The sequence below is a fragment of the Drosophila gunungcola genome, chromosome 3R (genome assembly GCF_025200985.1).
Source record: "Drosophila gunungcola strain Sukarami chromosome 3R, Dgunungcola_SK_2, whole genome shotgun sequence".
In the NCBI taxonomy this organism is placed as follows: domain Eukaryota; kingdom Metazoa; phylum Arthropoda; class Insecta; order Diptera; family Drosophilidae; genus Drosophila; species Drosophila gunungcola.
In genome coordinates, this window is record NC_069139.1 from 29,922,027 (window position 1) to 29,933,301 (window position 11,275).

The 11,275-nt window shown below is 37.7% G+C and overlaps 1 protein-coding gene across 1 annotated transcript; it reads left to right on the forward strand.

Annotated features, from left to right (window-relative positions):
- Positions 1–7,532: 7,532 nt before the first annotated feature.
- On the forward strand, positions 7,533–10,254 carry LOC128252567 (nucleosome assembly protein 1-like 1). The gene is made up of 3 exons (XM_052980360.1): positions 7,533–7,602; positions 9,760–9,877; positions 9,957–10,254. The coding sequence occupies exons 1-3, from the start codon at positions 7,533–7,535 to the stop codon at positions 10,252–10,254; spliced, it is 486 nt and encodes a 161-aa protein (XP_052836320.1).
- The last annotated feature ends 1,021 nt before the right edge of the window (positions 10,255–11,275 follow it).

Consider the following 11,275-nt stretch of genomic DNA (forward strand, 5'->3'; position numbering starts at 1 on the left):
GACAGTACATAGTTCTACGATTTGTGTGTCAAGAATATATATACTTTATGGGGTCGGAAACGCTTCTTCTACCTGTTACATATATTTCAACGAATGGAATATACTCTTTTACTCTACAATTTTAGTGCGATTCGGAAGAGTTTTGTATTAATTTATAATTATTGAGCGAAAAAACATATAAGGCTTAATAACTGGATTTCACTTTATCTCAGAAAGTCAAGACATACTTTTGCGATTTGTTTGCGTGGCCCCAACCTACGTAGGCATAACTAGAATCTGGTTTTGAATGCCAATATTTCGGAACTTTAAAGTTCCCAAGATCTCGATGTTTATTCGGACAGACTTTCAGACAGACGGTCAGACGGATGTGGCCAGATTGACTCTGCTATTGATTCTGTTTAGAATTTATATACTTCTTAGAAGAATATTTACTTAATACCATTTGACATTGACATTTATTTACTTTGCGACTTAGTCATAGGACCGAATTGGTTTATGTATTTAATAGCGACACAGATGCTTGCCATATACAAGTAGGTGTGCAATGTACGTTGTTAACTATGGGCCAAGAGAATAAGGCCCATTAAAATTTAAAAATCCACATCCTAGATCTTAAGGACCCTTACTCAAGTATTTCTTTTAATCTTTTGCTTTTACAAATAAGTAGGCGCTGAAAGATCAGAACGCAATCAGCTGCCAAAACATTTGTAAAAAGACCGAATAAATTGTAACGAAAAAAATGCCAAACACTGTGAAAATAGATTTATCTCAGCTATTTTGTCTGTTTCTGCTACTGTAAATTGGGACGTGTGGGTCGCTCAAGCATAGCCATGAATTGTTCGTGCTCCCATACATTGAGTGGCAATTAACCCCCATGATGTTGCGCTTCGGTTGCATGTGGCGGCTGGCGGCATGTGGCGGCATCAGGGTGTTAATGCGCCAAGTCACTCCGTTCGCATTGGCAAGCCACTGGATTTTTATTGTTGCCTACTTTGCAGGGCCGCGTTCTCTTGGCGTTTAATTTGCTTATTACCAGCTTGCGCAGACAAAGCGGCCATCGTCGCGCTCGTTGTCGCCATCGTTGCCCCACTTTCTTTCAAGTTTGTTGCAATTTGCAATTTGGGTCGTTGTCTGCCCAGCCCCCTTGCCACGCCCCCCGTCCGCTGCCACACATTTGTCGCTAATTTGGCGAGGAAGTCTTTGGCTTCCTTCCACGCACTCCGCCCCACTTTCGATCGCAGGAGCCACCCTCCGCGTAATTGTTTGGCACCAATTGTTTTAAATGCTCGACGAGCGTTCACAAATTGCTTCGCAGACGCCGCAGCCAGTTAACTGCGTTGAGTGCACTTACACTCGGCTGTCAAAAGTTTGACCGGAGTCGAATTATCTTCATAAAAGTCTTTCAAATCATAAAAGTGCAATAGCAAAAGCACAGAAGATGAGTAAAAATATATATTTATATCCTGTACTTACACCAGTACGCAAATGACGGTAAGAGTAATGATTGTTTTGCTTACGCTAACTCTTTTTTTAGACCTTTTTATACCCGTTTCTCGTAAAGTAAAAGGGTGTATTGTAATCGTTGACTAAAACTTAAGAGGATAATGGAAGGAAGCGTTTTCTATAACGTATATATTTTCTTGATCAGAGTCTTTTTCCAAGTCTAATAGTCAAGGCACTTGACCTAAGCGTTCCATCTCGTTTCTGCTTGTATTAATTTATACAGATATGTGTTGTACAATATGTTAGTTTCAATATTGAGCCCAGTTCGAATTATACAAATTTCAAAATCACTGCAAATTTTAATACTTAGTTTTTTCCAAATATACTCTTTACCAAGCCACCATGTTAATAAATATTTTATGGGAGAACACGGGAACATCGGCGCAGTCGAAAGAGCCATGTAGTTAATAAGACTAAACTGTTTTTAAGTTTTACGAACATACTTTTTTGATAAGGTAATTTTGATCTTTCAGAACTACTGTTTTGATTTTCTTTAAATAGGATAACGATATACGCATATACGATTAAAAAATAGATCGGAAAGTCGACTTTATTATTTGTAACTATCCTTATAAAGCCTTATAAACATCGGCTTGCCGTATATTTGTTAATTTCGTCGGTAAGCGGGTTTTGAGAACTATTTTAATCGAAGTTTTAGTAATGGCCAACTTGGGCTTTTTTGCTAAATGAATTTGCTGCATAGTGTTGAGTCCTATCGAATACGTAGCTGCAAGAAATTGCACATGTTTTTATTATAAACAAAGAGCATGCCTGCGTGTGTGTGGGCTGTTGGCTTGAACTTTTCCCGCTTTCAAGTCGAAATCGATGCCCATCAATATTCAATATGTTGCTTTTACTGGCGCCACGCCCACATGGAAAGGGCGTCGGGGAGCCGCAAGAAGTAGCAAACCCAATCATGCAGCGCAGCCATCGCCATCTGATGTTTGCTTTACGTAATGGAATTGTGCGGTGAATGCCGCGTGCCACATTTTCCCGTGTCTTTCCCGCGCTTTCCCTCTTTCTTTTCCTTTTTTTTTGGCCTTTGTGACTTTCGGTATCTGTGAATTTTCCTTGGCCCGCCATATGTCGAATCCACCCATCCACCCATCGAAGCCCTTTCAATTGCTTTTACCGGCGCCCGTCAGCATTCCTTTGCTGTTTACCCTAGACTTTAATTAAATAAGGATATGCATAAGAACTGGCAGCAGTTAATCGAAAACTCCCCGCCCTAAGCTGATTATAATTATTATCTGCTCGGCACAGATGCTGCCGATAGACAATATTGAGTGCAAAGGTTTCTCTAATTCCAATCGACAAGCCATTTGTCTGGGTTGTTGATTAACAACAGAAATTCCTAATTAAAACAGCATGCTAATGGCAAATTGAAGGCCTAACGAGTTCACTACGTTTGGCTTTTGTGTGCAGTTTTATTTATCGATTCGGTGCGAAGTATGAGTATTGCGCATACGCCGTGTTGTGCAACAAAGCAAACACGTGCTCGTATTAGCAGCCAGCTAAGTGCTGTTATTCTACAGTTTTACACCACAATTACCAGCTTCCACCCACGGGCAACGTGTCAAAATCGACACCAGCACATACAGCCCCCTCGACCCACCCTTCGCCAGCACCAAACGCCCCTGGAACATCCTTGCCCCGGATTACACCGTCCTACGTGTCCTGGGACAACCGCGTACGTGTCGAATTCCAAATAGCAACGCCAGTCATAACTGTAAGACAATGTCTGCGTGTGATGTGATGACGGGTACGTTGTCACGCAGCTGAATGGTATTCCGGGAGGGGAAATTGGGCGGGGTTGGACGTGAGGTGATGCAAAGCAGCGCTAGTTAGTATGTCATATGCATGTTGGCATATTTCGCTGGAGACTTACCTTCAGGTCCGCCCGCCTACCCGCCCATTGACTCCCCTTCAAGTAGCATACTCTTACTGAGGATATAGTAACTTGGACAGGTTACTACCTCATGCTGTTTAGCAGCCCATATATTCCCTCAATTTTTGGCAAACCTTTTTGCCATGTTAAGAAGGGATTCCTTTTTTTTAGCCTGAAACATTGTTCAGCAATTACGTCAAAACGTAACCTTTTTTTAAGTTTTTGTGTTTATTGTTTATATCTATTTTTGGTTTGGTGCGTTTATTAAATCGAGTTTATTGTTTTAATGCTAAATTTGTATTAATAAATCACGAGGTCTTATGTGTGAATAAATTACTCAAAATTGTTTATTCTTTCTGTATTTCGTAAGATTATTTGAGAATGAACGTCATCAGTCCATGAACTCAAAAAAACTTGAAAAAAGTGCGAAAAATATCGGTTTGAGTGTGAAAAATTCTTAATGCAAGTATGAAAGTTTCTTAACTTAAGTTTTTTTAAACAAGAAAGGAATCAAACTTCGGCAAGCCGAAGTTCATATACCCTTGCAGCTATTTCAAAAACTAAATACTCTTGAAAACGTTAAAATTGTGCGTGTATGTTTAAAAACATTTAAGCTACTATCATTTGCAGCTAATTTTGATAGTTCCTATACTATATCCTATACGATTGTTCCTATGGGAGCTATATGCTATAGTCGTCCGATTTTGTTGAAATTTAAACCGTAATTCTGAAATATTTAACCATTACTATATCTCGAAGAACTAAAAAAATTAAAAAACACCAAAGTTATAATTTTTTTTATTTATTTTTCGATTGTTCCTATGGGTGCTATATGCTATAGTCGTCCGATCCGGCTCGATCCAACTTATATACTACCTGCAATAGAAAGACAAATTTTGGGAAAGTTTCATGCAGATAGCTTTAAAACTGAGAGACTAGTTTGCGTAGAAACGGACGGACAGACGGACAGACGGACATGGCTAGATCGACTCTCCTAGTGATGCTGATCAAGAATATATATACTTTATAGGGTCGGAAATGTCTCTTTCACTGCGTTGCAATCTTCTGACTGAAATTATAATACCCTCTGCAAGGGTATAAAAATTAACTTCTCTATTTTTGAATTGTTCTTAAAAAATTCTTTTGGAAATAGTAATAATTTGATAGTTAGATTTACGATTTTAATTTAATTCAAATCGGAAATCGATATCATATAGCTGCCAAAATCATCACAACTTCAATGTTTTTAAACATATACGCATATAAATCGAAATTTAAGTATATTTAAAACTGCAAGGGTATATAAACTTTGACCTGCCGAAGCTAGCTTACTTTCTTGTTTATCATGTTAAAGATGGGAAATTTGCATTAAAAAAAAATTTCTTTATGAACCCCCTTAATATGTCATGGAGTGATGTATTCTTGTCAGACATTTCGAAAAAGAGCTCATAATAAATCGTAAACAGTAGGATGTTCAAAATTTCCTTTCTTTTTAAATTATTTTTTTTAGTAATGCAAAACACAAAAATTGAAGAAAATCTTTAGAAAATAAAATTTGGTGTCTACAACGAATTTCTGCAGTTTAAATTTGAAAATGTTTATAGTAGAAAGTAAGCTTATGTCTATATGAACGACTCACTAAAAATTATTAAAATTGTTGTTTTAAAAAAGTTAACTTAATAATTTGTTTGTTGCTCTAAATTGTCGTGTAAAATTTATTAACTATAGTATTTCTTCTTGTAGCTAACTATTTATTTTCGGTTTTCGTGTTGGCCTTGCAACAAAGTTGTGTCGAAACAAAATCATATTAGGGTAACATTCTGGCAACCACAGCATCCTTCCACCACTTACAGCAAGTGTTTTATCGTGTTTTCAGAAGCGCTTCAAGCTTTTCTTCTTGATGTTGTTCTTGTCTTAGGCTTGGCTATGCTCCCACTAAAAAAGGAGTGTAAAAAGACTACACCGCCTCAAGAAAAAAAAACAAATTGAACTTAAAATAACCTGCACTCTGCTTAGAAACAGACACATAGTTCAAAAGCTTCAGCCAGCACCATTTCAAGCATTGCTCTGCAAAAGTGCAAGTTAAGAAGGATAAAATTTGACGACTGTTAAGTGATAGGTCTTCCAAGAAAATAAATCAGTTAGTAAGGTACAAAGCTATGATATTTATATTTATACCCTAGCAGAGGGTATTATAATTTCAATCAAAAGTTAGCAACGCAGTGAAGGAGACATTTCCGACCATATAAAATACATATATGTATTCTTGATCAGCAACAAATTCGTCTGTCCGTCCGTCGTGAGTAGTTTCTCATTTTTAAGGCTATTTGCATAAAACATCCCCAAAAGTTGTCTCTGCACTGCAGGTAGTATATAAGTCGGAACTAGCCGGATAGGACGTAGCATATAGCTCCCATAGGAACAATCGGAAATATAAATAAAAAAAAATTATAAGTTTGCTGTTTATACCCTTGCAGAGGGTATTATAATTTCAGTTTGCAACGCAGTGAAGGAGACGTTTCCGACCCGTTAAAGTATATATATTCTTGATCAGCATGACTAGGAGAGTCGATCTAGCCATGTCCGTCTGTCCGTCTGTCCGTCCGTCTGTCCGTCCGTTTCTACGCAAACTAGTCTCTCAGTTTTAAAGCTATCTGCATGAAACTTTCCCAAAAGTTGTCTTCCTATTGCAGGTATTATATAAGTCGGAACGAGCCGGATCGGCCGACTATAGCATATAGCTCCCATACGAACAATCGAAAAAATAAATAAAAAAAATTTGAACTTGGCTGTTATTTAATTTTTTTTTTAGTTCTTCGACATATAGTAATGGTTAAATATTTCAGAATTACGGTTTAAATTTCATCAAAATCGGACGACTATATCATATAGCTCCCATAGAAGTAATAAATATATGTAAAATAATTTAGCTGCAAATCATCATAGCTTCAATGTTTTTAAACATATACGCAAGTAAATCATAATTTTAATGTTTTCAAAAATATTTAATTCTTGCAATAGCTGCAAGGGTATATGAACTTCGGCTTGCCGAAGTTTTCTTTCTTTCTTGTTTTTACATCACTTATCTTAGCAAAAAACACGAGACTTGGTTGCAGAATTTGGGTAGGAAAAATGAAAAAAATAAAATATTAAACTTTTCTAATAAAAATGCATTTTAGATTAACTTAAATTAGAGGTGGTGGTAGTTTAAAGTACTATTGCAAAAAAAATATATAAAACATGAGATATACATTCGATAAAGAACCGTACAGTAAACGATACTATCGATAGTATCGAAATTTTGCTCTCAAAACATCTAAAATATCGAATGGATTAGAGTGTATCTGAACGACGATCATAGGGATTGGGATCTATATCTCCTGGATAAAGAAGCAGCCTTGAGAAGCAAAATCTTCACCTGACCCATGAGACGAGTTCGCGATACAATAACAGGAGGACACAAGACTTGTGGGAGTCATTAACGTGAAAGATTTAAAACAATAAAGCAATATACATGCGAGGACTCCTAACCATAAAGTAATGGCCAAGTTTCACTTGATTTGTGGATGAAATGCTCCGATTGGGTGGGATGGAGCTACACAATTACTCGTGTAAGGAAGCCAGGGAAGAACAGCCTTTGCCTAGATGCCAGGAAGCTAAATAATAAATAATCACCATAAAAGACACATTTACACAGAAGAGCATTGAGAGTATTTTAAGTAGAATAAATACAACTAAGTACATCTCTAGCGTAGATTTAAAACATGCTTTCTGGCATATCGAATTGGAGGAGAAAAGCAGAAGGTTGACTGCTTTTACGGTACCTGGCCGTTCTTTGTGTCACTTACAATGCCAATAGGTGCCTCGCTGACATCTCGGATAACTTAAGCTATGAAGATCAAGACTTTGATGATCCTGGCACCTGTTCATCTTCATCTTTGAATGTGACAAACAATGAATCTCTTCTGAGAGACTAGTTTGCGTAGAAATGGACGGACGGACAGACGGACATGGCTCGATCGACTCTCCTTGTGATGCTGATCAATAACATTTACTCTTTATAGGGCCGTAAATGTCTCCTACACTACGTTGCAAATTATAAAACCCTGTCTGAAATTATAAAACCCTCTGCAAGTTAATAATGACTACCCAGACTAAAGAGCACGAAGAATCCGAAGAAACCGAGAACTGCGATGAGTTCTGTAGCGCTGGTAGCATAAACTGAACCCAGTTTCTGGCGCCATCTACGAGCAGGTGGCGGAATCAGTTCGTGGCAAATGTGGCGGGTCAACAGGGCTAAGTGTCAAGCACTGATCGGGAGAGAGCATTTCTATTCCTTCGCTGTTAAGGGGCTAGCCGCCATAATTGGGCGGCACCAGCGTTCTTTTCCTTTTGAGCCTTCCACCAGAGAGGTTGATACCGCAGTCAAAAGTTTTCTTTATGGTGCCAGAAATTTTCAATCGGAAGGAAGAGAGACGCTATACACAGCCAATAATTCAAAGTGCTAATAGAGCCAACGAAACTAGGTGAGTTATTGGGATAAGGGGCAGGTAAAAAAGATATTTATTTTAGACCCAGCGTCATAGAGGGAAAAAAAAAAGAGAAAAAAAAATGTGGTGGCAAAAGTATAAGAAATTTATTTGTTCGCATTAGGCCTGCAGCATTGCTGTATCTTTTTCACAACACCCGAACGAAGCGAAGTCTAGTGTGAACACTTAAGGCCGATCACCGAAATCCGCCTACGTCTGGAGTGCTTCGAGGGAGGGGCGTCAGTGGCAACGCGACCGCCTCGCAAAGCGAGCGGAGGAGTTCGGCGACGAAAAGTGCTAAAGAAATAAATATTAAATTATATAATTCACCCCTGTCCCGACCCGAACTAATGTGCTAAAAGTAATTGTGGCCCGTTGTAGCAGAGAAAACAGTATATATCGGTAGTGCGAAAAAAATAGAAATTTGGCGGTGTAAGAAAGAAAAAGAAAAAGCGGAAAAACCGAGAGAAGAAATGAACCCTAAAATCAAGAAAATTTAAGTTTAAGAGGAAAAAAAAAAAAAGAATAGGAAAAGAAAATCCAAAAAAAAACCATGTTTTAAAAATAGTTATAAAAGTTAGTTATTAAGAATCAATTTTAATATTTTATTTATATTTTTATATATGAGAGTGATTTGAGTTCGTTTGTTATTTTACGCCAAAGAAAAAATGTAAATTCGCCTCGGGTTCCTTTTTGAAAGTTGAAGAAAGAGAAAAGAAATTATGCCCAGACTTGCCTGCCCCATGATTTTTTAACCGTGAAGAAGTGAATTCTATTACAGCATTCGGCGACCGTTCGAGAAGGCGCTTTCTTCGTTGGATCCGCAGCAATAGCCATGGTGAGCGAAAACTTAAACGTTTTTATTTAATTGTTCAAAAAAAAAATGAAAAGCAAAAATGATTTCGTGGTGCAGTGCAAAATCGCGAGGAAGAAAAGCAAGAAGAATATAGATTTTGAGTAAAAAAAGAAAAAAAAAAGGAAAAAAAAAAGAAATAATTTTTTTTTACCTTCAAAAGGAAAAGAGAAAGAAGTGAGAAAAATATATAACTAAAACTATTGAGTGGAATTCGAGTGTAAAGAAACAGAGATAACACGAATCACCCTGCATTATTTTTTGCAGTCGAATATCGTAAATGGTCAGGTTCTTAGCTATCTAAATCAAATTCCTTGCCTCGTCCATAAAGATTTATTTATTTTGTTAAATCAAATACCTTATGTAATCGCAAGCAAAACTAAATTAGAATACATTATTACTAAGAACTGCACCCAATTTATAATCTATATTGTTTATTATACATTATTTTATATTTTCTAATTTTTGCCTTTTGTCCCATATTTATTATATGCATATATCTGTTAAAAAAAATTATGGAGTGCTCCCAAACGTTAGTATATTGTCTTTCTTAGTTGATAAATAAATTTTTATAATGTTTGAAATTTTAATGTTTGTCCTCGGACAATGCCTTAATTAACCAAAGCCGCGAAGGGGCTGTTCCGTGAGTGAAGGGAAGGGAGAACGGCCGATGGAAGGGGGGGGCAAAGCTAGCCTCATTAACAGCAGAGATGGAGATGCGGTACCAGATCAAGTTAAGTGCCTGGCCTCTCTTGGCCAACTGCAATAGCCCTGAATGTAGAAGTGTGTTCAAAGTAGTTTTCTTGCTTGTCGCCGCACGCAAATCGAATTTGTTAATTATTAGTTAGGCCGCCTTGATTTCTGAGCAAGAACAACACCCCAATTGCTGACGAGCCAGAGCCGAGGTAAACATTGCGTGCGCTCAGTGGTCAAGCCCAACATCAGGCCGCAAAAGCAAAATTTATCAATTTATCAATTCGTTACAGTTCAAGCCATTAACATTAAACCCGAAGAGCGGCGTAAGTTTTTACAGTTAATGGTGAAGGCGCTGCCTAATCCGATACTGAACAAAATAGTGATTCTTAAGAACATGCAGTTGGAAAAATCAAAATGGAGAATGACTTCTTGATGAGGAATACGAGCTTGAGTACCGATTCCACAAGAAGTACGAATAACTATTTAGCAAGCGAAGGGCCATTATCGAGGGTAAAATTAAGCCCGATGAACATAAATCGAACTTTAAGGAAGTGGAACCTGTGGACGAGAAGACTGAATACGATTTTTGTCGTGGGCTGAAACGTTTCAAAGGAGTGCTGCCCGATGCAAAGGGGATTCCCTTTATTTGGCTACCGGTCTTCCGCAACATAATTATCAGCGACATGATAGAGGAACAAGATGAGCAAGGATTGCTAATCGATGCGTCAGTTCGATATTTTCTGGGCAACAATCCTCAATCGAAGAAAGGACATGCCTATATATAATATTTATTGTGGAAGATCATTTTTCCAAATTAATTTTTTTAAAAGCCGATGAAGGAAGCTAAACCCGTAGAAGTCGTTAAATTTCTAAGGAAGCTTTTCAAATCACTCGAACCGTCTGGGAATACGTCTCCGCAGACGGCACCCAGCGGACCTGTGGATTATTGGCCGTGGTAGGAATTCTGACAAGATTTTACTTGCCCTGCACCTAAAACCCGAATATTTAAGATCTTTGAACACTCATAAGCCTACACAAAAAATTAATAATTGCCAAAATAATCAAGGAAATTTTTGGGTAAAATGAAAAAGCAGTACCAAATGCGGACGGCTGTTCTCTTTCCACAATCGAATGCCACAGAGATGATAAACCAGTCCGTATTGTAGAGTTGGGAAACTATCGATGACACTATCGAGGTATCAAAATTTCACCTTTCTGAGCCATTACCGATAGCTTTTTGTCGCTATCAATGGTGCAGGGCATATTTTTTACATCACTGGACGTGATAGACACGGCGTTCTCCTATAACACAAGAATACTGACAGGCTTTTACCTGCCCTGCTCTTAATACCCGAATATTTAAAATCTTTGAACACTCATAAGCATACACGAAACAAGGACCATCCTTGTGTGGCGTGTAAAATAAATATTTGCCAAAAAAAAACAAGGAAGTTTTTCGGTAAAATAAAAATCAGTACCAAATGCGGCAAATGCGGACGGCTGTTTACTCTCCACAACCGAATGTCACAGCGATGCTAAACCGTCTGTATTGTAGAGCTGGGAAACTATCGATAGCACTATCGAGGTATTGAATTTTACCTTTCTGAGCTACCATCGATAGTTTTTTTTTTCGCTATCGATGGTGCTGGGCATATGATTTACATCACATAACTTAGCAAAAAACACAAGTCTTGGTTACAGAATTTGGATAGGAAAAATGCAAAAAATAAAATATTAAACTTTTCTAATAAAAATGCATTCTAGATTAACTTAAATTCGAGGTGGTGGTAGTTTTAAGTACTATTG

Bases quoted from the DNA above. Each gene is read 5' to 3' on its own strand.
- LOC128252567 (XM_052980360.1), top strand. From the start codon at position 7,533: ATGACTACCCAGACTAAAGAGCACGAAGAATCCGAAGAAACCGAGAAC. The intron at 7,603-9,759 runs GTAGCATAAACT...AATTCGTTACAG, and splicing joins CGATGAGTTCTGTAGCGCTG to TTCAAGCCATTAACATTAAA. The intron at 9,878-9,956 runs ATCAAAATGGAG...ATAACTATTTAG, and splicing joins AAGAACATGCAGTTGGAAAA to CAAGCGAAGGGCCATTATCG.